Source organism: Capronia coronata (genome assembly GCF_000585585.1).
Source record: "Capronia coronata CBS 617.96 chromosome Unknown acBCG-supercont1.6, whole genome shotgun sequence".
In the NCBI taxonomy this organism is placed as follows: domain Eukaryota; kingdom Fungi; phylum Ascomycota; class Eurotiomycetes; order Chaetothyriales; family Herpotrichiellaceae; genus Capronia; species Capronia coronata.
Window position 1 is genome coordinate 1190309 of NW_006912898.1, and position 23201 is coordinate 1213509.

A 23201-nucleotide genomic window follows, 5' to 3' on the forward strand; every position below is an offset into this window, starting at 1 on the left:
TCAAGTCAAGAGGTGAGGAGGTAAGAGGTGAAGAGGTGGCCCCTTTGACGTTCGCCGCGTCCAATCCGAATCCGGCGATTTCTCGTATTTTCCTTCAACGTTAAACTGGGGTTTTTGGACATGAATATAATCCTCAAGCCTCGCTCGGCCTAACTCAACACTTTTCTGTCTATAAAGAAGTCATGAGGTACGTGGACAGGAACAAACAAGAGTCCATCGAGATGTATGTCTGATTGACTAAGGACATATAAATATATATATACCATGGTACTAAGTAGTGCCATTCACGGAGTCAACCCTTTCCCTTTCACCACAATTACATTTATGATACGAATCAAGACCATCACAAATTGCCTGCCTTACTATCCTTGTCTGGTTGAGGGAACTTGTACTTTGGTCCTGTCTGACCGTGACTATAGAATTGGTCTGTCACCTATGGCTATGTCGACCCTGACATCCCACGACCAGACTCGGACACGGACTACTCGGCCTGCATATCATCGTTGTATACGGGTACAGACAGAATCAAACAAGACCAGACCAGACCTGTTGGCCAATCGCCGTTCTGACATGGTCCAACAGACAGATATGTTCCCTCTCTGGCTCTGGGGTTTCCTGGAGTGCTTCTTTTCGTCTTCGCCCTGACCTCCCATCTCTTCTTACTCGTCCGACATCGAACATGGTTTTCCAGCACGGTTGTCGTCGGTCTGGTCATGGAGATCATCGGCTATTTCTTTCGACTGCTGGAACAGAATCCATACGCCGTCTCGTCTCGTCTCGTACTTTGTCGCCCATTACTTCTGCATCGTGGTCGCTCCCGTCTTCTTTTGGGCCGCCATCTAGACCATCATGTCCGTCATGGTCGACGTCGTTGTGCGAAAATATGCTCCGCTCTCGCCGCGGTTGATCTGGGGGGTTTCACCGTCTGCTGGCGGTGTATCTGAGAACATGTTTTCGTCTGGCCGAACCCGCTCAGGGGTTGTTATAGTATCTGTCGACTCACGAGGTCTTTTTGGGTGTATGGAATTTGCGCCCATCGTCGTGGCGGGGTGCCTGCTGATACACTCACATCCAGGTCGCAGGCTGCAAAGAAGCAGCATGGGATGACAGTATGAGTCCTCCTCACAGCAATGGGTTGTCCGGGTACGAGGTTTCTTTCGCCTTATCGAGGAGACCAATATAGTAACCCGCCGCGGTCCAACGGCAATTGATAGTCTCCAACGATCTTCTGAGTGCGTGATAAGCTTCGCCCATTTCTCTCAACCCGGACTCGTGAGCAAGCCATGCGTAGGTGGATGCCGCGACATAGAGACTGTCGCAGATCAACGGACTGATCCCAGCAGTGCTTGTCGGCATGCTCGACATCAGGAGCTGGCTGAATTGCAGAATGTCGGCAGCGGTCGGCTTCAGCCCGGAAATGGCCAGAGTCTGCATCTCCGTCTCTTCCACCGTGTGGTCGCCTCGGTTCGTGTCCGTACATGAAAACGGATCCGAGAGATGCAACAATGCTCCGTAGCACAAGGCCAGGGCGGTCACGTAGCGCATGGGCGACCGTTGCACATCATCCTCCAATAGCTTTGACAACGCTTGAAGCGTGCGGAACAGATGGATCGCTTCGGTAAATCGCAACGGGGAGTCGAGGAGTCGATCATTCATCAAGCGGATCAGTCTGCCCAGCAGATGGGTTGCCTGACATGTTCGCGCGAATGGCGCCGCTCTCACATTGGTCGGGGACGACACGTATAAAGGTTCGCTGGTGGTGACTTCTCCTTCATCCCACATATCATCGTCCGCGGGGAGCACATCGTTTCTATGGGGATCGTCGGTGGCCAAAGGGTGGCCCCAAGTGCCCAGGTTGACATAACTGGTCTAGAGATTAGCATTGTAAAACCCAACACTAGAATACGGGGTCATACCGATCCAGCAGCATGGTTGCCCACCACGTCCGCTTCACCTCCTCGGCCTCGGCCCAGGAACTCGCTCTCTTCCAGCTATACTGAGGTGCACGTGTGCGATCATTGAGACCCAACGCATGGCCCAGTCTGGCACAGTGGCCGGTGGTCAGATACGCCGCCGGGTATATGGCGTGGCCTATCTCGTATGCTGCGATCAATATGTCGGCCTGTAACGTGTGTAACGAGATGAACCCGCTGTATTCGAGCAACGCGAAGTATCGTTTCGTCAGTGCGTACAGGGGTGATCGAACACTGTGTGCCCCGCCCGCCGGAGCCTGAATGATCAGCTTCATGGCAAGAAGCAGGAGACTGAAGTCGGCGGCCAGGTCGAGAGCAGGGTTCGACAGCTTCAACTCCATCCGCTTCTTGGAGACGAAGGGCAGCCACGTGTGGATATTGGCGAAATACCGATCGACCACATCGTGCACGTCGCGGATCGAAGTCCCCAGCGCGCCCATCACATCCGTAGGCACCGTCAGGGACGGCCGCGGAATGCTCAATTTCGCCTGGGAGAAGACTTCGGCGTCGAGGAAAAACGCCGCTGACACGAAGCTGGAGCTCTCGTTTCCGCTGCCAGAGTTGGAACTGGAATTCGTCGCCGGACTCTTGCTGACCGATCGCATGGGCTCGTACCACCCGGAGTCCGCCCGTCGTCCTTCAAGCCGAGCCTCCAGGTCCGCAATCTTCTGTCGCATCACTGCAAAGTCGTCCGCGTTGGGGCTCGGGTTGCTCTCACTGTAGTCGCACGGTCGAGACATTCGCACACACAACCCACAGCTGGGAAGCACCTTGTCACATCGTCGTTTTTGCTTGCGACATGCTACACAGGCCTGAAGGGCCTTTGTCTGGTCGGGCGATTCGAAATCCATGGTAAGACTTAGAAAACGTGGTCAGATGTCACGTTTGCGCTCGGAGGTTGGGGTTCTGTTGAGCTTCGAGAACTTGAAGGAACGGAGAGCGGGCCAACAGTACAGCAAGTAGCTGCTGGATGGGACAGCAGGAAAACAATGAACGGCGGAAGGATGGTAGAGCATTCAGTTGGATGACTTCTGGGTCGATTGGATGTGATTGATGTTGGTTGCCGTTCTGGGAAATACTAGTACAGCCTCGTCCATTAATTGTTCACAGCCTTGTCACACTATCATCCGCCATCGTCCATTGGATTCATGTCAACTTACCGCCTCGCTCTATGCAAAACTCGTGTCTTGCAACAAATACTAGTATACTATGGCCATTGTATCCCATCCCATACATGACAGCCATCTCATTCTTGTAAGCAAGAGATGCAGCTGATCAAGATGGTAGACTACAACGGTCAGTTCCACAGACCACACATGCCTTGCTATCATGACTACCTATCCCCCTCGAAACATCCCTCATGTGGTGTACTTTTTCTGCAGCGCCTTTGCTATCGTCGTCAGCTGGATGTTGCTCGTTCCCTCATAGATGGCTCCGATCTTGCTGTCTCGGTACATCTTCTCAGCAATGCCCTCCCGGACAAACCCCATGCCTCCCATCCATTCGACAGCCAGACTGCTGACCTTGCCCGCCACTTGACTGGCATACAATTTGGCCATGGCAGCATCCGCCACAAAGTCTTCACCCGCTTCCTTCTTTCGGGCTGCGTTGTACACCAGTCCGCGCGCCGCACAGATCTCCGTATATGCTTGCGCAAGCTGGTGTTGCATGCCCTGGAATTCACCCACCAGCTTGCCAAACTGCTTTCGATCGTTCCACACATATTTGGCCGCGTTCTCCCAAGCACCCAGCGCCAATCCGGTCATCTGGGCTCCGATACCTATCCGACCTTCATTGAGGATCCCAATGGCGTACTTGTAGCCTTCACCTTCCTTGCCGAGAAGATTCTCCTTGGGTATCTCGACATCATCAAAGTTGATCACACAGGTGCTCGAGGCTCGAATGCCCAACTTCTTCTCTTTCTTGGCAATGCTGAAGCCCTTGGTGTCCTTGGTGACCACGAATGCGGTGATACCCTTGTAGCCAGCCTCCGGATTGAGGTTGGCGAAGACGATGAAGAAGTCCGCCTCCATGGAGTTGGTGATCCACATTTTGGAACCATTAATCTTTACACTGTATTAGCGAACACAGAAGACAGAGCATTGGTAAAGCGACGCACCTTGTAACCATCCGCTGTCTTCACAGCCTTGGTCTTTAGCGCAAAGGCGTCCGAGCCTGACGCTGGCTCAGACAGACAGAAAGCGCCAACTGTGTTTGTAGCCAATTTGGGCAGCCATTTTTTCTTGGATGCCTCGGTGCCGTATTTGAGGATCGCGGTCACCACCAATGTATTGTGAACATCGCACAGCACCGATACGGATGGATCGACCCTGGCGAGCTCTTCAATGCCAACAATGGCGGATGTGAAATTCATCCCGGCGCCACCGTATTCTTCGGGGATCTCAAATCCCATCAGACCTTGTTCGAACATTTGCTCGACGATCGCCGGGTCCATGGTTTCCGCCTCGTCCATTTCTCGCACCTTGGGACCCACCTCTTCGTTAGCCCATCTGGATACAGACTCTGCTAACATGACCTCGGTCTCGGAGAAATATGTAATGGGAGTCGGGGTGAGAGACGCGGTGTCTACATCGTCGGGCATGTATGGCTCGGGGTTGCGCCGTCTGCACGTCGTGACAAAGGTGCGTGGACTGGTAATATGTCAGTCTCAAGCCATGTGTTTATGGTAAGGGAGGCATACGAAGAGAGGCTACTTCTAGGCAAGGCACTGCGTGTGGGAGCCAGGGACGTCTTGCAGGCGGCTTTGGCCAGTGGCCGGAGGACTCGTATAGAAGCCATCGTGTTTAAGATTCACGGGATGGGCGTCACGTTGAACGAGGCGTGCAAACAGTGGCCCGATGAAGTTCATGAGGTGTGGTATGTGTATGCGCCCTTGGACCGGATTTATTGTTTGCTGCGCGCCATGCGGCGGTATTGTACTCTGTAATGGGCGTCGATTGCACGAGCTTCTTGGGGCCTGTTCTTGTGAATATCCTCGGCTCACGGTTAACCACGGCTTCAGGCCGCCCCGGGTTTGATTCGGAAGCGACTCCGGGCTAGGAAACCCTTCTTACTAAGCCTAGGGGCCCCCTAAGCCCCGTAGTAGCTCCCTATCCCACTATCGTCCCCAGACTGCAGAGGGCAGCTCGAGGGATTCTTTGGGCTCATCAGGCCTTAGGAGCCTTGATGATAGGCGGATACGCGCTCTATGGGCGGGCACCTGGCACCCATGATTGGACCATCGGGCCTCCACGCCCCTCCAAGTTGGACCTGGAGAAATAATGACGAACTTGAAGCATCTAGTACGCAATTATTCGAAGGTGTACACACAGATACTGTAGTTCTAAACCATGAGTGAACAATGCTACTACCTGGAAGCTCTTCTACTCTACTAACAGCACATGCTTTCCGATCCTCACATGCACAGCCTGGCTGTGGCTGGTGTTACTGCGATGTGGCGTCCTGGGCATGCAATTGGCGTGGCGCAGCACTGCCACAGTGCCATGTAGCCAGCTGCAGCTGCACTGTTTTGTGACGACAGACCAAAATCCTGCATTCTCTGGGCGAACGAGCTTGTTTCAAGCGGGCGTCTAACAATGCCCAGCCTCAGCATGATCGCTGGATTCGAGTCTCTTATAATAATAAGAAGTTGAGATGGACGCCAGGTCAACACTTGCCGACTTTTGCATTCCCAATAGGCCTGTATGCTCCATAAACTCTTTCATGTGAAGTTGAGACCAAGAATCCCCCCCATCTTATACAGAGCACAACTCACTACTACTGCCACCACAGTCCGCAGGCATCATGTCCGCTGGGCATTCTGAACCTCAGGTTCTGTATAGTGTGAACAATATCTCGGCCTTCTCTGTACAGAATGGCGAGGAGCATCCTATCACCAACTCCCCCCAAACCCTTTCGCTGTTGATGGTGCCAACAGCATCACCGTTCGCAGATCTATCGGCCACAGAACCAACCAGCTCAGCGCCCGAGGAGGATTTCTATCTGCACCTTCACCTGCCTCCCGAACTCGACGTACCGTTGCCTGCGACTACCCAGGTCTACTTCAAGCCTCCGAGCAGCTATTTGATACCGCGCTGGGACTTGGGACCCGACGCTGGTGCATTCATCCGCATCCAGTTTCCTTCGATGGGCCGTGGCCCCGGGAAAGTTACTCAGGAAGAGGTTGATACATTTGAAACAATCCTCGCTCAATGTACGGCGTTTCTAGAACGAGCTCCGGCCCATGCTCAAGACTGGGGACGATATGACCCCAGCACATATCGTCCGGGGGAGGGGTACATCAGTCCTGCTGGCGTGACAAACAATGAACCGCATCATGGTCAAATTGTTCTGATTGATGAAGAGAATGGCAGCGTTGTTGGAGAGCTGCAGAACGATTACGATGTGGTTGAAGCTCCATCAGTGAAACCTGGATCCAAGAGTACGTCCGAAGTCCTTTGTCCCAGATCTCCAGTTCTCGCTGACATCTCTCTCTCTAGCCCCCGTACAGATTCAATTGCCTGCCGAAGGCCAAGGCAATCAGATCCGGATCGACAATGTCTCGGATGAATACCTTCAGATGGCAAGACATCCAGCATATGCCAAGTCCACCATTGTGCAATCATCCGCGACCGCCTCCCGACTGATCGTGACGAGCTCCAACTATCTCGCGAATGCAATGTCATCTGGTGCCGAGTCATACCAGCGGAAAACGCAGCCAAGTCCCAAGCCTATGACCTTTTCGCCTGCGACCCATGCGCGAATCAGACAGATTCATTCTTTCACCCAAGGGGCTGTAGGTATCAGCACCAAAACTGTCGGTCAATTGGGACGATATGCACAAAATTTCGGTGCGAGTTTGGCACGCAAAGGCGAAAAGAACAAGAGGGAACCAGGCAAAGATTACAAGCCTGGCATCCTCAACAAATCCATGATTGCCTTCTCGACTATTGCTGATGGTATTGACCAGGCAGGCCGCAACCTTTTGGCTTCCGGCTCCGTCGCCGCGACCAACGTGGTCGGCCACAAGTATGGCGAGGAGGCCGGGACTGTGGTGCAAGGATTGGCGGGGGGCGTGAAGAACGTCGGCCTTGTCTACATCGACGCAATGGGAGTGTCAAGAAGGGCGGTCATCAAATCCGTGGCTAAGGGCATGGTGGTTGGCAAAATGCCGAATGGACAACAATTGGTGGTCGGCGCGGGCGATGGAGGAGTTGTGCCGGCTGATTCCCTGCCTTCAGACCGCAAATCCGACAAATATAGTCCTGCCGACGTGGTGTACGGAGGGGCATCACAGGCTGGCGTTAGTCAGCCAGGCTATGGAATCGAGAACTATGGCAATGCTGCGAATAGACCGCCGGCATATTCTTCCGGGGTTGGAGAACCGCTGGGCTCGACCTTGCAGGGGCAGAACGTGCGAGAGAAGCGATGAATGCCGAAGACTGGTCATTAGGTACCAGGTGCTTCCTGAAACGAGTCAACTTACGAATGTATGAAATGAAGCCGGATTGCTACCCCTAGAATTGCATACAGTGGATAACACTCGAGTTCTACATTCCGAGGGCAGAAAATGTGCAAGCAGCAATACAAGTCCCATGACCAACCCACAGCTGCCGGGGTGCGCTCTCTATGAGGATGATGATAAAATAATACCTACGTACTTTGGCCGAACCTACAAGGGTTCGATGCAAGCTTGTCTGCATGACATTTTGCCGGCGCGTGTGGCTGAAACCGTCCGTTGACACCGCCCAGTGCCTTGAAGGCTTTTTCCCTTCTCGGTTGTCACTTGTATAGGAGGAATCCTGAGCATGATTTTGCGCAAGTCTTTCCAGAGAACGCTCCGCTCCAAGTCGAGCCGCGACATACCCTGACCCAGAACGTAGCGAGGTATGAAGTTATAATGGATGTGTTTGGCGAAGAATTTCACATGCGTCGATCATATAGGTCTGCTGTCAGTGCTCCATTCAACTGACACGATCCTTGCGCATTCCAGCGCTAGTAGTAGCGGAGAGTCAAAGCGGGCAGCGGGTGATATCGCTCATATGGGACGCAGGAACGTGTAGGCAGGCAGGCAGGTAGGTAGGTGGTCGTCGCGTTCTGGACCCCAGATTCAACGGTCCCGGTAGCAAGCCTTGACTTCTTTGATTGTCTCGGGCAGCCGTCATCGCTATCGCTGTCGGCTTTTGACAGCGGAACTGAAGCTCACAGGAGGGTTTTAACTAGCAACGTTGGTGAATCAAAGGTGTATGCGTGCCCGCAGCTACCTTAGAATTGGAGCAAGCTCCACGCCAAGTGGTAGTGTCGCGTCTTTCGCCCTCCAATGTTAGCTGCAAGTGGTGTCAGTGATAAACAAAATGGAAATCTCGCTTAGCTGTATTCGAGGTCAACGTGATGCTCTTTCAGCATTTATTTTATCCCTGGTTCAAAGCCAATAACGTACCTAGGTAGTCTATACACTATCTCCTGTTGCTGTGGTTGAACGGCCTGGACGGATTTTATTTTAAAGCGGCGTAGCAGGACTGGGCACTTTAGGTACATATGTACATGTAGGCACCTCTAGGTATAGGTCGAGGAAGACAGACTGCGTTGGCGCGCTCCGGGTAGCAATGGTGGCTTGCAATCCAATTCCACCATCCCATCTACCTAAGGTCCTAGTACGGTGACCACATCGATACCTTATCTCTTGACTTGATGAACCACCGGCCGCCGGCACAGTTCTGATGTTCTTGCATCTAGGTAGGAAGGGCCCGAGAGCGTTATATCGTGGCAGGTGATGCTGGTGTTGATCCTCATGGTCTTACCCATTGTCGCATGATGAGCGCGGGAGTGGAGAGGCGCCCCTTTTAGATTCTGCGCATGGAGCAATCATGGCGCGGTGGGCAGCGGTAGGCGCGAACTGACAGCGCATCATCACAACAGTAGTACGTAGGTAGGTACCTGGTAGGTAGGTCGGGTGGGTGCGCAGCTTAGCATTCAAGACCTAGGTATCTCCACCATGGAGAATCGACCGTGTTGGCGTGTATCCGTTGGAGTAGTCCGTACTGTGTGTACCAAAGGTAGACTTGAAGGTCTGGAAGCAAGCCAGGTTCGTAGGATAGCTGCAATCATCTGGTACCTACAGACCAGGAGTCGATAGTAACGAGAGTCGTCAAAGCAGTCGGCTTACTGTGGCTTTAGACCAGGTTGTGGCTGTTTCGATTACTACTACTGGGAAGCAATTGTGGCTCTAGAGCCTGCCAGGCCCCCAAAAACCCCAGTAGTCAAGCCTACACTCTCTGGGAGGTGAAGTCTAATTTGCCCGCGTTTGGTAGCGAAAGCAACTGCGCTCTCACCGACACAAGCAAACACAGACAGACAGAGACACCTTTGCCATAATTCAAGCCCTACCTACGTACCCGAATACCTTTACCTCGCTTCACTGCCACATCATCTCTCCCGAATCGTCCTGATCACTCTGCCGGCCAGTGAACACAGTCCTATCCCATCCTCAACGCGCGACGCCTACGATCCTTCCCCTTCTCCGGACTCAACCTGGAACGTCGACCTTGAACCGCGATGCCCGCGAATCTCCTATCCGCGTCGGAACACCACATCTTCAATCGTGTTTGTTGATGGTTGGACTCGCCTTTCCATACCATCAAAGCCTTGCCAGGCATTTTGTGCAGACGGCGCGGGTTCGGCGTCTGCCATAGTCCTGACTGCAAGACACCAAGGGCAGCTCGCTCTCAGCAGCACCTCAAGTGAAGACAACAATCCGCTTCATCTCACCACAACAACACCCCCCGCCCCTTCTACGACGCTGCCTGGTGGTTCCGCTCACTTATGATCGGTCACCGTGCCTAACCGGAAAGAATTCGTATCACTGGATGAAGGTGATAATAGGTTTCTGTGAGTGGCATGCGGGATCTGCACCATTCGACCTCTGACACTAACATATCATGTAAAGCAGTACCCTAACGTCAGTTTGGAGAGAACCAGCACGCCTGACCAGACCCCAGTGTGGTTAGAACGCGTTCAACGGATTGTCGAAGTCCTCATCAATCAGCGGTTTGTGGACGAGGCCACAGTTCGAGGCAAGAGTCAAGATGTCCATGGACACGATGCAGGCTCCTGGACAATACCATCAGTTGACAACTACTTCTACATATCCATCGCCCGGCGATGGTCAGTACGATGATCAACAGGATCCAGAGGTAGAGGGCTATTACCATGATCAACCTGTGAGTTGCAGAACAAACCTACCATCGCCCTTGCCAGATAAATGCTAATTGTGCCCTTCGCTAGTACTATCCTACACACCATACGAGTGAGGACTCGAGATATGACACTCAAGCACAAGACCCTCCCATCATTACCTCCCCATACAATGCGCAAAGTACAGTCCTTCCTTATCACTTCCGAAATCAATCCGCGGCACATGATCAATACGATGGCCCACCCATACCACCTCCTAGGACTTCCTCGCAGTACCACAATTCGTCTCGCAATCCAGATACGAGAGGTGCGACAACGAGACAGGCAAGGCAGGCTCCTTCGGAGTCACGGGTCGGTCGAGTTCAGAATCGCGTCGGAGATTACAATGAGGAGCCGCGAGATAGGCCGCGGGATGATACAGCTACAGCTGCTGCAGCTGCTGCACGTAGCCGAAGAAAAGGGCCCTCCAGCCCTGATGGCCCGCATCGAGCCGCAAGCACAAGAGAAAGAAGTCAGCATACCTCTCCTTCTCAAAGTCGCTCCGAAGCTACCATGCTCCCTCCCACAGCACCTGCACCACTGGTGCGCGAGTACAGCGAGGTGATCAATCGCCTCGTGGTGTCGGATCCCCAAGTTGACGCCGAACGACTAAAAGAAAGAGTCGAAGAAGCCCGACCTGATCCAATTGGCGCAGACTCTGCCAAAGCCGATGAAACATCCGACGATGTGCTCCCTGCCCCCGGCCCCGCGCGCCGACAGGACTATTCCAAAGCTCGAAGGAAGGAGGTCCAGTTTGGTGACTACATGCTCGGACAGACTCTAGGCGAAGGCGAGTTTGGGAAAGTCAAGTTAGGGTGGAAGAAGGATGGAAGCACTCAAGTTGCCATCAAACTCATTAGAAGGGAAACGGTCGCTTCCAACCCGACGCGGCTCCCCAAAATATACCGCGAAATTTCCATCCTACGTGATTTGGCACACCCCAACATCGTCCGACTTCACGAGATGGTGGAGACCGAACGACATATTGGCATCATCCTGGAATACGCGTCTGGTGGCGAGCTTTTCGACTACATTCTGAACCACCGATATCTCAAAGACCCCGCGGCCAGAAGATTGTTCGCCCAACTTGTCTCAGGCGTAGGGTACTTGCACAAGAAAGGCATTGTCCACCGAGATCTGAAATTGGAAAACCTGCTTTTGGACCAAAACCGAAACATCATCATCACGGATTTCGGCTTTGCCAATACCTTCGATCCGAAGGACGAGCTTTCGGATGAGATTGAATACAACCTCGGCAACAGGGAGTTTGTACGGAAATTCAAACTGGATCGACTGGACGCGCGTGGAATGCGGCGAGGCGACTTGATGCAGACCAGCTGCGGGAGTCCTTGTTACGCAGCTCCAGAATTGGTCGTGAGCGATTCCCTGTATACGGGTAGAAAGGTGGATGTCTGGAGTTGCGGCGTTATTCTGGTAAGTCCAGTGAGGATCAGATCTGGTTTGGTTTGCTGATTTCGTCCCAGTATGCCATGTTGGCCGGTTACCTCCCCTTTGATGATGACCCTGCCAACCCCGAGGGTGATAACATCAATCTCCTCTACAAGTACATTACGACCACGCCATTGACCTTTCCGGAGTATGTCACACCTCATGCAAGAGATCTTCTACGTCGGATTCTTGTCCCAGATCCTCGAAAGCGAGCCGACTTGTTTGAGGTTGCTCGTCACAGCTGGTTAAGTGAGTTCCATCACGTGGTGTCACATATCACCAGCAGTACTACGAACGTCGCCGATATTGCACACACCACTGTTCCAGCTGGTAAGTCAATCACGGATGCTTCACGAGAACTCCACTGACTCCACGTAGAAGACGAGCCACCTGCACTGAATCGGAGCGCATCTGTGCGGGAAGGCCCATCCAGAACTGGGGCATCCCCCGGTGCCCTTGGCCGTACTCCCGAAGGACTGCCGCAGGACATCGAAGAGGTCTCCACTGGGTCTCGTCGCGATCGAACTGCTCGACATACTCTACAGCCAGAGTATGTACCGCCTCAGACACATACGGCTCGTGTGCAAGGCTCTGCGGGTGTGGCTCCGGCGACGAGCAACGCGCGGGCGGACGAGGCATCTGCACTTGCCTCCACGCAGCCGTCGTCTCTGTCTAAAGCCTTACCCCAAGATCCGCCACTCGAAAGTGCGCAGAGACGACAGGCATCCGCGCACGAAAAGATGTCACCGCCGGTCCGACCTGCTCGCGACATTCCAAGATCCGTCTCCGATTCCACGAGCGCTTTTGGTGCAAGCCCCCCTATAACGCAAGGAGGTCAATACGTGACCAGACCAAGCACGCAAGGATCCATGACATCTGCCAGCGGTCCTACCACCCGGTCCGATCTTCGCTTGCCATCTCGCGGATCCTACGGCCAGCCCGTGGCGCCTACCGTTGCGGCAACTAACGTGCAGGGTCGTGTCACACAGCCTACGAAGCCCGTCCGAGGGTACAACATTTCTGGCCCTCTTCCTCAGACAGGAGCACAAAACTCGATAGGCCAACCAATGACGACGCCGATGCCGCAGCCGAGCCCACCGGTCTCGCAGAAAGCCAATCATCACAGACGATCGAGCACCCTGAGCGGACTGGGAGAGCGACTGTTCGGCAGATCAAACTCGGTGGTGAAGAAAGATGCCGAGCGACAAAAGAATGGTCGCAAATATCCTCCTACGAGTATGAGAGAATATCCCCCCGAGACGCAACCGCGCATGTCCACAGATTCCAAGCGATCGTTCTCATTTGGACTTGGAAAGAAAAGAAGTACGGATTTGGAGAACCATGGGCAGACGGAAAAGCCGGTACGACGATTTTCACTTCTTCCTAACTCGCTTTCTTTCAAGGGCCTGATGGGTGGTTCAAAGGACGAACCGACCGTGACACCCGGTACTCCCCAAGGCGATTCATACGGCCAACCCTCCTCCAGCCGCCCGACAACCGGCCAAGAGTACACGGGTCCGCAGGTGACCAACACGGACGGCCAGCAAGATGGATCGAGACCAGTAGCGTACAACAATTATTCTCGGCCACCTCAGTCAGTGTATCAACCTCAGAGAGGTGTGAATCCACAGCCTTCGCAAGACGTGTATGGAGGAACCGGGGTATATTCGCCTCCAGGCCAAGGACGCGCCCACCACCGTCAACAGAGTGAGCCCCTGTCTCGTATGATGGGCCAGTATCCGGAAATGGCGGAAGCTCCCGGCCGGGCGTCGATGCAGCAGGGACGACAAGGGAGGGTAGTGCTGGTGAAGAACAACCGAAGGTTTGCTGATGCTTACGATCGCGATCACGGACCTACTCATCACAGCGGGCGTTCTGGAGCGGTGAAGAAGGTACAGGACTTCTTCCGTCGTCGACGTGCTCCTGGAGATGCGTGAGTATTGGTGAAAGAGACTGCCTTTGATTCTTGTGGGCGACAAGCCGATCGACTGGAGACGTTTGCCCTGGATCGAGCGCCCGGTCAATATGGGGGTTTCTTGTAATGATTAGATGTTGGCGCGACTTCGCCTCTTCTCCTTGTGCTGGAACCGGGGGATTTTGGTCCACCAGTATACTCAGCAATTTCTATTCTCCCGAGGAACTAGGGCGGACGAGGATTGAATGACCGGTTGTCGGAGTGGGATCGAGTCATTGCCGGCGTTGTGTTTATTGCTGCCGAGAGGAAGGACATTGAGCACTGGTTACGAGGCTGCGTTGTGAAAGACCGCGTGGGATACCCTTACATAGCATTTGTATGAGAAGAACAAGAGCATGATTTGCCCGTGTCCGAGCTCAAGGGGTCGGTGACTGCTGCTGAGACACTATTAGTGATGGTATTGACAGATTCCTAGGACGCTGGCTGCTCGGTATATCTCTCGGTGAATTACCCTCTTCGTCGTGCCAAAGAGATTGTCTCCAACTACCTAGTCTGCCAGCCAATGCGTAGTTTCATGTTGCAGGGAGAGTCCAAGCTTGTGTTGCCGACTTTGTAGATCGTGTGTTGAGCTGAATCAAGGAGAAGGGAGCGAGCTTGTATCACGAACTTGAAGAGCTTCGTTCGATGTCGCAGGGCAGACACAACGGGAGGAATAAGAGGGGATATCTCTGGTCTGCTGGGCATATCTCGCCGTATAAACAGAGTAGAAATTGTCCTCCCTATCCCTCGCCTGGTGAGCTGATAGGCATGTACAAGGGCATGATCTGCCTTTGTCCTTGGGTACTGTATACGCACAGACGAAAGTGGTGGCATTGAAGCTCCTTGTCTCCCCCGCAAATGGATCCACATCCAGCCTGCGTCCAAACAACTTCTCAACACGAACATCACACTGAAACTCACTCTCGCTCTCAACCCCCGACATTTTCTCCGCGTTCTCTCATCACCATCCGCATCTCCTCCATGTCTTGTCCCACAAGGTCGTCCGCCATCCTACCATGAACCCTGTCGGATCCTGGTACTCCATCTGGGGTTGACATGGAAGATCCGCCGTCAATTGTCCATCGTCGGCCTCAACCTTAACGAGCAGCTCCGGGACTTCTACTTCAGGGTGTGATTGATCCATCTGCAGCTCCAACTGGCTCGGTCCCTTGAATCGTCTTCCAGAAGGTTGCAATAGAAGAGCTGGCAAGCTCATCGGCGATGACGTTCAGAGAGGTCAAAGCCCGCAGACTGCGGGCAGCTTGCAGCACCGTCTGTTGCATCGTGCTCTTTCTGCTGGCGACGTACTCACTCCGCAAAAGTCTGATGCCGTCTGCATGGTGAGTCCGAGAAGTACTGCGTATTGCAGCTTAAATACATATGGCTCCTCCCATCCTGTTCCTGGGGTCTTCCGCGTTACAATGATGCGTCTATGAAAGAACCTCATCGTCCAACTGCTTCGTCTCCAGCTGATTGCTCACTGCCGTCTCTGCAGGCTCGAGTCCTCGGTCCAAGAGATCTTTCCTTCTGTCCAGCAAGACTGCTCCGGCTCACCTAGCAAGATGGTGGTGTCCTCTGCCTTCTTGTCGAGTCTCCTTTTAGCTCCATGTCTTGCCATAGCTCAATCATCCACTACTGCCTCTCCAGCCTCGTCGACGACAGCTTTTGCATCCCAATTCACACTTCCAGCCAGTGTTGATGAAGGGGCTCCACTTCTGCCCACTGTGAACGACCCGACTGCTCCAGATGCTCAGGTGAAATGTCCTGGATATTCAGCGAGTAGCGTGAGGACATCATCCTCGGGGTTGACTGCGCGTTTGACATTGGCTGGCACCGCTTGCAATGTGTTTGGAACAGATGTGCAGGACCTGGATCTAAGGGTTGAGTACCAAACCAATTCCCGACTGCACATCAATATTCGGCCATCTCATGTCACAGCGCAAAATGAGAGCTGGTATCTTCTCTCCACAGAGTATGTCCCGGCTCCCAGCCAAGAGAGTGGCCAGACGACGACAAGCGATCTGACGTTCTCATGGGCCAATACTCCTGGCAGCGGATTTGGTTTCAACGTCACTCGGAACAGTACCGGCGAAGTTCTCTTCTCGACCAGCGGGACCAAGTTGGTGTTTGAGAACCAATTCATTGAGCTGGTCACGCATCAAGAGGAGAACTACAACCTTTACGGATTAGGGGAAGTCATTCACGGCTTGAGACTGGGCAACAATCTTACTCGCACCATCTACGCTGCAGACGTGGGAGACCCGATAGATTACAACTTATATGGCAGTCACCCTTTCTATCTGCAAACCAGGTATTTTGAGGTTGGGGACGACAACAGCACCACTCTGGTGACCGAGCAGCTTGACCCCAGCAATGCAACGGGCAACTACACGTCCTCGACTCATGGAGTTTACTTCCGGAATGCACACGGAATGGAGGTTTTGATGCGTCCCACAAACGTCACCTGGAGGACGCTGGGAGGTAGCATCGATCTGTACTTCTTCTCCGGACCCACACAGCCTGACGTGACCCATCAATACCTTGACGTGATCGGCATGCCAGCCTTGCAGAGCTACTGGGGCTTCGGCTTCCACCAATGTCGCTGGGGTTATCAGAACTGGTCTGTCACGGAGGACGTGGTCAACAACTACGAGCGATTTGGTATACCACTCGAGGTCATCTGGAATGATATCGACTACATGAATCAATACCGCGACTTTGACAATGACCCGATCCGGTTCAATTATTCGGCTGGAACAGCCTTCCTCCAACGCCTGCACGACAGGGGCCAGCATTACATTCCTATCATTGATAGTGCAATCTACGTTCCGAGTCCGGACAATGCCAGCGACGCATATCAAACGTTCAATGATGGGAATGAGACTGGCTCGTTCCTGCTCAACCCCGATGGATCCCTCTACATTGGCGCCGTATGGCCTGGTTTCACCGTCTTTCCAGATTGGCTGACCACGGCGGCCCACGCGTGGTGGAAGAATGAAATGGTAACCTGGCATCAGAAATTGCCCTTTGATGGTGCTTGGATCGACATGAACGAAGTCTCGTCTTTCTGTGTGGGCAGCTGTGGCAGTGGAAACCTCTCTTTGAATCCGGTCCATCCGCCGTTCGCTCTTCCTGGAGAGCCAGGCAATGTGATCTATGACTACCCAGAGGGGTTCAACCTTACCAATGCAACCGAAGCGGCTTCGGCTTCATCGGCATCGCAGTCCCAGGCAGAGGCTACAGTCACCGCCTCGAGCACAACAGCCAGTGTATTGACCTCGTCGTCGTCGACCAGTTACCTCCGGACCACACCTACACCAAGCCAACGCAATGTCAACCACCCACCCTACGTGATCAACAACGTGCAAGGAGACCTTGCCGTCCATGCCGTCTCCCCGAATGCAACTCACCACAACGGGATCCTAGAATACGATGTGCACAACATCTGGGGGCATCAGATTCTGCAAGCCACCTATGCTGCCTTGTTGGCAGCAATCCCCGGCAAGAGGCCATTCATAATTGGCCGCTCAACATTCCCGAGCTCCGGCACCTTGGCAGGTCACTGGGGCGGCGACAACTCGGCCAAGTTCTACTACATGTACTTCTCCATCCCACAGGCGCTGAGCTTTTCTCTCTTTGGCATCCCCATGTTCGGCGTCGACACGTGCGGCTTCAACGGCAACAGTGACGAGGAGTTGTGCAACCGGTGGATGCAGTTGAGCGCGCTGTTCCCCTTCTACCGCAATCACAACACACTCTCGGCAAATCCTCAAGAAGCATACGTCTGGAGCAGCGTGATTGACGCGACCAAGGCCGCCATGAACGTCCGCTTCCAGCTCCTGCCATATTTGTACACCTTGTTCTACAATGCCCATACTCAAGGCGATACCGTGATGCGTGCGTTGGCCTGGGAATTCCCCAACGACCCATCTCTCGCGGACGCAGACCGGCAGTTCGTTTTGGGCCCATCGATCCTCGTCACTCCAGTACTCACGCAGGGCGCAACGACCGTGGACGGCGTGTTCCCCGGGCTTGTCGAGGGCACAGACGTCTATTATGACTGGTACAACCAGACACCCGTCAGCGTGCCTTCCACCAAGAACACCACCATTGCGGCCCCGCTGGGCCATCTACCGGTCTACATCCGCGGCGGAGCCGTGCTGGCCACACAGCAGATGGCGATGACCACCCGCGCGGCGCGCAACACAAGCTGGTCGCTGATCGTGGCGCCCGGCGTCGACGGTACAGCTTCGGGGTCACTGTACCTCGATGACGGAGAGTCGTTGGCGCCCAATGCCACGAAAATCGTCACCTTCGCTGCCGAAATGGGGTCTTTGAACGTCACCGTCCACGGGAACTATACGGGCTTGGATCTGCCGTTGGCGAACATCACCATCATGGGAGTCCCTCGTGCTCCGCCGGATAATCTCGTTCGGATCAACGGGCAGCCTGTGGCCAATAGTACCTACAATGCGACTAGCATGACTTTGTTCATTGGTGGGTTGGAGCCCGTTCTGGGCGGCAAGATCTGGAGTGCCAACTGGTCCTTGTCGTAGCTGTCGCTGTGGCCTGGTGGAGTGCTGAAGCAAAGCAAGTCAGAAAGGGGAGGAGGGTATAGTGATACTCAAACATTCAATAAGGATGGCCGAAAAGCAATGTCTATACTCAATCTAGTGAGTTCAGTCCACCGCGACGATTGTAAAGCTTCGGTAACGGTGAATGCCGAACATGCATGATCATCGCCTGTTTCCTACAAGGACATGGGGTGTAGAATCCAGCCGGCTGTTAGAGCCTTGTCAAGAGGGGGTTGAGAGCTCCAGTCCCGAGAGTTCATACTCTGACTGGACTGAATGGGATGCCACAAACGCAACTTGAAAGGCATCAGGAGAATCCTCCTTCGCACTGGATGTCGCATTCGCATCATGGGGAAGACAATATAGGGGAATATGGGGAGAGTTGGAGATGGTCTGTGGAGGCTGATATGACTTTAGTGTCTTGATCGTCTCAAAGACATTGCTTCGGCTCTTTAGAATTGCTGGATTAAGAAATCCCAAGTGCTTTTGCCATTTCCCAACAGGGTATCCCGAGAGAGACGACCCTCGACTGCCCTTTGCTTTGTCTGCCATTAAAAGGACCATCTCACAAGGGGTCTCGTCCGGCAGATTGCCATACAGTCAGAAGTTCATAATCTTGTATCGCCTGACACGAGCCTTCTTCATACCAATCGAGTGAGTGTCTTAGTGGCCTCTGCGGGGATTCATTCTCCTCCCGCCTCCACAGAAGGAGGAGGACACCTCAAATGGACAAGCAAGCTGACACAAACCGTTCCAAGCCAGAACGTAGCGCGTCTTCTCGAAGCTGCCTGATCCGATTTGATTTTGTGACCTTCAGTTCGACGCCTAGACCTCAACTTGGGGCACATGCTTCGCGTGGAGTCGGTCGGTCGATCGTATCGGCACCCTCTTCGTCTGAAGAGTCTTCTGCTCTCTTCCCTTCCAGTCTCTCCAATCTCTTATTCTGCTGCCTCAACATTCTCAACAACTCCGTCTGGACGAGGTGATATGATTGCTCAGTTTGCTCCAACTGCTGCCTGGCAAGGTCGATGATGGTTTCTCTGGCAGCAGTGGCTACAATGGCGATATCAGTAGGGTCGCTACCAGTCTCTCTCTGGAGGTCTCTGGCCACTCGCGAGACGCGCACGGTGGGAAGACTGTCACGGAGTTTGTTGACAGCGTCGGCTTCGACCTCGCCAACCTTCTGAGAAGAGCTTTCGTCGTCTTTTCCACGCTTTCGCTTCCGAGACAGTGTCGATACTAGATTGAATCAGGTTATCCCGTGCACGGTTGAACGAACCGGATCAGTTCATATGTTCGACATACCTGGCTCTGGATCAATGGGTTCCTGTTTGACTTTCTTGGACTTCTTCTTGCTTCCCACCGGTGTTTCCACATCATCCTTAGATTTCTCATTAGCCTGTTTGGATCTCTTGTCCTTGACATCCTCCGACTTGTTGTTCTCCTTCTTGCCATCCTGCTTCTTGTTGGCCTTTGCTTCTTCAAGCTCCTGCTTTTCCTTCTTGTTTTTGGATTTTTTCTTCCGCTTCTCCTTCACTTCCTTCTGATCCGGAGTAGGTGTCTCGTCTGCTTCGTCTTCATTTTCGCCACCCTGCCCATCCATTCCATTAGTTGGCAGTCTGCTCGAAAATGACGGTCGAACACTGGCGCGGTTCCTGGCTAAGGCAAGTTGCTGAAATAGATAGGCCGGGGTGGACTTGGGGTCTTCGGGAACGGCAACTGTGCTTGCCCTGCCACCGAAAGCTGGTGAGAGGGGGTTAGGTTTGACTGCTCGAGCGGTGGAGCGATCAGCCCAGGGGTCACTTTGAGTGAGATCGATGACAGTCGGCGGCGGCCGCGGGGCTCTCTGAGGACTAGCACTTGCGTACCGTCGACCTGAATCTCGATGTTTGTTCCGTGCCATTGCTTCAGCCTTGTCAGGGAAGAGATGCTTTACCAAAATGGAGGTTGGCGTCTGGTTGAAACTGTGGTCGAGGGCATGGGACGTGGAGCGCGAGTGGTTGTGAAGATGAGTAGTTGAATGAGGTGGAAGTGAGGTTGCGCCTTCTGGCTCGTCGTTGTGTTTCAACCTACCAACACTCAGCGCGCCTGCGTTGGAAGACTCGGTGCAATAAAACACCGCAGGCGCCGCTTATATTCACCTTGGGTATGCTTCGCCGATGTGTTAGCAACAATGGATCGAAGAACATCTGATTGTCCAGGTGACGAACGTATCCTGACTATCGTGGGGGGGAGAGCGCATGGCAAACAACGGCTGAAAGTCGACGATGCAGTCCAGTATCAAACACGGCGAGCTCCCACACGACAATAGTCCCATCTCAACACTGGGATCAACTGTGGGAAGAAAGTGACGGCAAGTTCAGGTTTGTAGCTGCATCTCATTTCCGGCTCATCTATTGAGTCATAGCAAGGGCCGTAAATACGTAGAACACTCACAAGAATGCTGCGTGCACCTCGCCGTCGTCCCTTCAATCTTGGTCCCTTTGGGGGTCATCTCATACTGCCACCATCTCTCGTGCCTTGTCGACCTTCTCAATCTTGTCCCAGTTATCCCAGATTTCCGCCTTCATCTCCTTCAACCGTTTGTGCATCCTCCACAGGTCATCCATGTCCTTATCGTCACGCTCCTTTTCGTCCGTCTGGGAAATCTTATCATACAGATCCTTGTATCGCTTGTAGTACTTCTGGAAGCGCCTGGCTTCGTCTATCACATCCTGCCGATTCGGTCCCGGCTTCTCGGGTGAGGAAGAGCGTTCCGAGTCTGTTCTGACTGGCCGCGGTCGTTTCAGATGTTCAGCTGCACCATTGGAAAGTGGCGTCAAATGAGTTGGATTCGGCTGCTGCCTCTTTGCGGGACGCTCATCTTCAGCAGGAGCTGCTTTACGTTTGGCAGGACTTCGGTCTGAACTCGTCGCAACCGGCACATTGCGAGCTTTGTCAGCAATGACCGGGGAGTATTTGTTTCCTGCAACTCGTTTTGCCTGCGGCATATCCGTACTAGAAGGTGGAGATGAAGGAGCAGACGAATGATTTGAAGCTTTACTGGAAACGGAGTTGTCAAGGTCAGTAGACGTGGTAGGAGGTGAGGAGCCCAAAGGAGAAGGTTTCTGTGGCGAACTGTCGTGACGCGGTCTTGGTGAGATGCGCGACGCCGTGCTCTCCGTCTTCTGCTGAGGTTTCAACGACTTTGCGGATGTCAATGTAGCAGGCCGTGACTTCTCGTTCCCGCTGCTGCTGCTTGAGGATGAATTTGAAAACGAGGTCTTATGGGATACCTTTTTAGGAGGGGACACTGTCTGTGTCGAGTCCGTTGATCTGGCATGACCATGCTCGGGTTTTTTGTGCACGCCGGCGCCTGTTCTCGACACCGGTGAGGTCGGCTTGGCAACCTCGACAGCATTGGCTTCTTCGTCTGAGTCCTCTATGCGTTCGGAGGACTTGAATTTGGCCTCTTGCTTTGCTGGCTTGCTCTGGGGTTGCGAAGCCTCTTTTCCTGGTCGAGGTGTCCCTCCTGCTTCCACCTTCGCCGGCGTCTTTGAACCCGCAGCTTTATCTTTGAGCTTCTTCTGCCCTCCCACAAGATCCTTCTTGGGCTTTGACTTGACTTGATCTCGCTCGGACATCTCGGTCTTGCCGTCGTTGCCATCGTCACCTTGACGGTCAGGCTTGGGGGGGATCTGCTTGTCGAAGTTGAGCTTCGAGAGAACCTTGCCTTTCCCCCGTTCCTCAGGAGGTAACAGGAGCTGCCACAGATTGTCCCGTTTGTCTACTCGCATTCTATCATACGCCTGAATGGCATGATCGACCGCTGTCTGCCGTTCTTTGCTGGAACGATAGGGAAAGTTCCACACGTCCAAATCACGGTAGCTTTTCTCCTTCAACTCCTTCATTCCCTCCCCCCGTGAGCAGTCCCGAGCGACTTTGTCGAGCAACTTCTCACAATCATCCTTGGTGCAATGAAGCTGGGCACAAATTGTCTTTGGGGTCATCGGGCTGACAGCGAGGAGGTGCACAAGGGGAATGCGGATGGCATCGAGGCGTATCCTGTCTTTGGACGAGAGTCCGGAAGATAATGGAGCTGATGTCGGACCCGGTCTCGGGGAGTAAGATGCACTCAGGAAAGGGCTGGACGGATTTGATCTTGCTAATCCGCCCAAGAGATGATCCTTTCTGAGGGCAGAGTTCTGTCCCAGCATGGAAGATGGTTTAGTGTCCTTTCTTCGCACATGTTTCATGGTCTCCTTTCCGTCCACGATGCTGGTCTCATTGGACGCCCTCTGCTCCTGGATGGATTTGAGGGTGCTTTCGAGGGCGGCCAACGCCTCATCACTTCCTGCGGTATCTTCTTCTGCCTTTTTCACTTCAAGTCTGTGGCTCAGCCGTCCCGAGAAATACAGAGGGCGGGAATCGTCGGAAGGTTTGGTGAAGAGTTCTGAAGGGAAGATATCACGACTGCTCTCCAGCGGGATTGTCTTCTTCCCATATTGCACAGCTGGTCTCTTGCCACATCGAAGTCGAACCTGCTCCTTGTTTCTCAAAGTCCGCAGTATGTCTTTGGTGATGCTCTCGACCAAGTCCAACCGAAGGACCTGTGCTTCATTGAACTCTTTATCCGCTGGATCAGGTTTCGAGGCATGCTGCAGGACGAGTCCCCCGGAAGGGATGCTCAACGCACTCATGCTAATAGTTGGACTTTACAGTCTGGTTTGCTGGTGCTCAGGTAATTGTGGTGGAGGAGGGTAAGGATCATTCCGGGATGCCAACAACTGGAAGGTCGAGTCAAGGACGAGAGAAGGTGGACGCCAGGCCGCTCGCTGCACAGCAGTGACAGCAGATGACTGTTGGAATCATGACAGTGCCGGAAACAAAGAACAATCGTTGTGAATGAATTCACTTTGGGCAACAGTGCCGTGAATGAACAAAGAACAGAGCAGTTGAGGTCGAAGGAGGAGGATGGGAGGCCAGTCGAGCCATGCAGCCCATGCTGACGATTGGAGGGATGACCTGTGGGGGCAGTTC

General features: G+C 53.6%; 8 protein-coding genes across 8 annotated transcripts; 4 read left to right on the forward strand and 4 right to left on the reverse strand.

Moving 5' to 3' along the window:
- The first annotated feature begins 587 nt into the window (after positions 1-587).
- Positions 588-918, forward strand: A1O1_07094 (uncharacterized protein). Its single transcript, XM_007727967.1, has one exon. It carries the CDS (start codon positions 680-682, stop codon positions 905-907), a length of 228 nt encoding a protein of 75 aa, XP_007726157.1. The 5' UTR covers positions 588-679; the 3' UTR covers positions 908-918.
- Positions 919-1122: 204 nt separating this feature from the next.
- A1O1_07095 (uncharacterized protein) lies at positions 1123-2824 on the reverse strand (the record flags this gene model as incomplete). Its single annotated transcript, XM_007727968.1, has 2 exons — positions 1123-1864; positions 1917-2824. The coding sequence occupies 2 exons, from the start codon at positions 2822-2824 to the stop codon at positions 1123-1125; spliced, it is 1650 nt and encodes a 549-aa protein (XP_007726158.1).
- Positions 2825-3331: 507 nt separating this feature from the next.
- On the reverse strand, positions 3332-4575 carry A1O1_07096 (uncharacterized protein; the record flags this gene model as incomplete). The annotated part of the gene is made up of 2 exons (XM_007727969.1): positions 3332-4039; positions 4093-4575. The coding sequence occupies 2 exons, from the start codon at positions 4573-4575 to the stop codon at positions 3332-3334; spliced, it is 1191 nt and encodes a 396-aa protein (XP_007726159.1).
- A 1202-nt stretch (positions 4576-5777) lies between these two features.
- On the forward strand, positions 5778-7404 carry A1O1_07097 (uncharacterized protein; the record flags this gene model as incomplete). The annotated part of the gene is made up of 2 exons (XM_007727970.1): positions 5778-6414; positions 6473-7404. 2 exons carry the CDS (start codon positions 5778-5780, stop codon positions 7402-7404), a joined length of 1569 nt encoding a protein of 522 aa, XP_007726160.1.
- A 2653-nt stretch (positions 7405-10057) lies between these two features.
- Positions 10058-13591, forward strand: A1O1_07098 (CAMK/CAMKL/KIN4 protein kinase; the record flags this gene model as incomplete). Its single annotated transcript, XM_007727971.1, has 4 exons — positions 10058-10192; positions 10257-11639; positions 11690-11984; positions 12033-13591. 4 exons carry the CDS (start codon positions 10058-10060, stop codon positions 13589-13591), a joined length of 3372 nt encoding a protein of 1123 aa, XP_007726161.1.
- A 1579-nt stretch (positions 13592-15170) lies between these two features.
- A1O1_07099 (alpha-glucosidase) lies at positions 15171-18164 on the forward strand (the record flags this gene model as incomplete). The annotated part of the gene is made up of 1 exon (XM_007727972.1): positions 15171-18164. The coding sequence occupies one exon, from the start codon at positions 15171-15173 to the stop codon at positions 18162-18164; it is 2994 nt and encodes a 997-aa protein (XP_007726162.1).
- Positions 18165-19014: 850 nt separating this feature from the next.
- On the reverse strand, positions 19015-20085 carry A1O1_07100 (uncharacterized protein; the record flags this gene model as incomplete). The annotated part of the gene is made up of 2 exons (XM_007727973.1): positions 19015-19421; positions 19488-20085. 2 exons carry the CDS (start codon positions 20083-20085, stop codon positions 19015-19017), a joined length of 1005 nt encoding a protein of 334 aa, XP_007726163.1.
- A 592-nt stretch (positions 20086-20677) lies between these two features.
- A1O1_07101 (uncharacterized protein) lies at positions 20678-22861 on the reverse strand (the record flags this gene model as incomplete). Its single annotated transcript, XM_007727974.1, has 1 exon — positions 20678-22861. The coding sequence occupies one exon, from the start codon at positions 22859-22861 to the stop codon at positions 20678-20680; it is 2184 nt and encodes a 727-aa protein (XP_007726164.1).
- Positions 22862-23201: the final 340 nt, after the last annotated feature.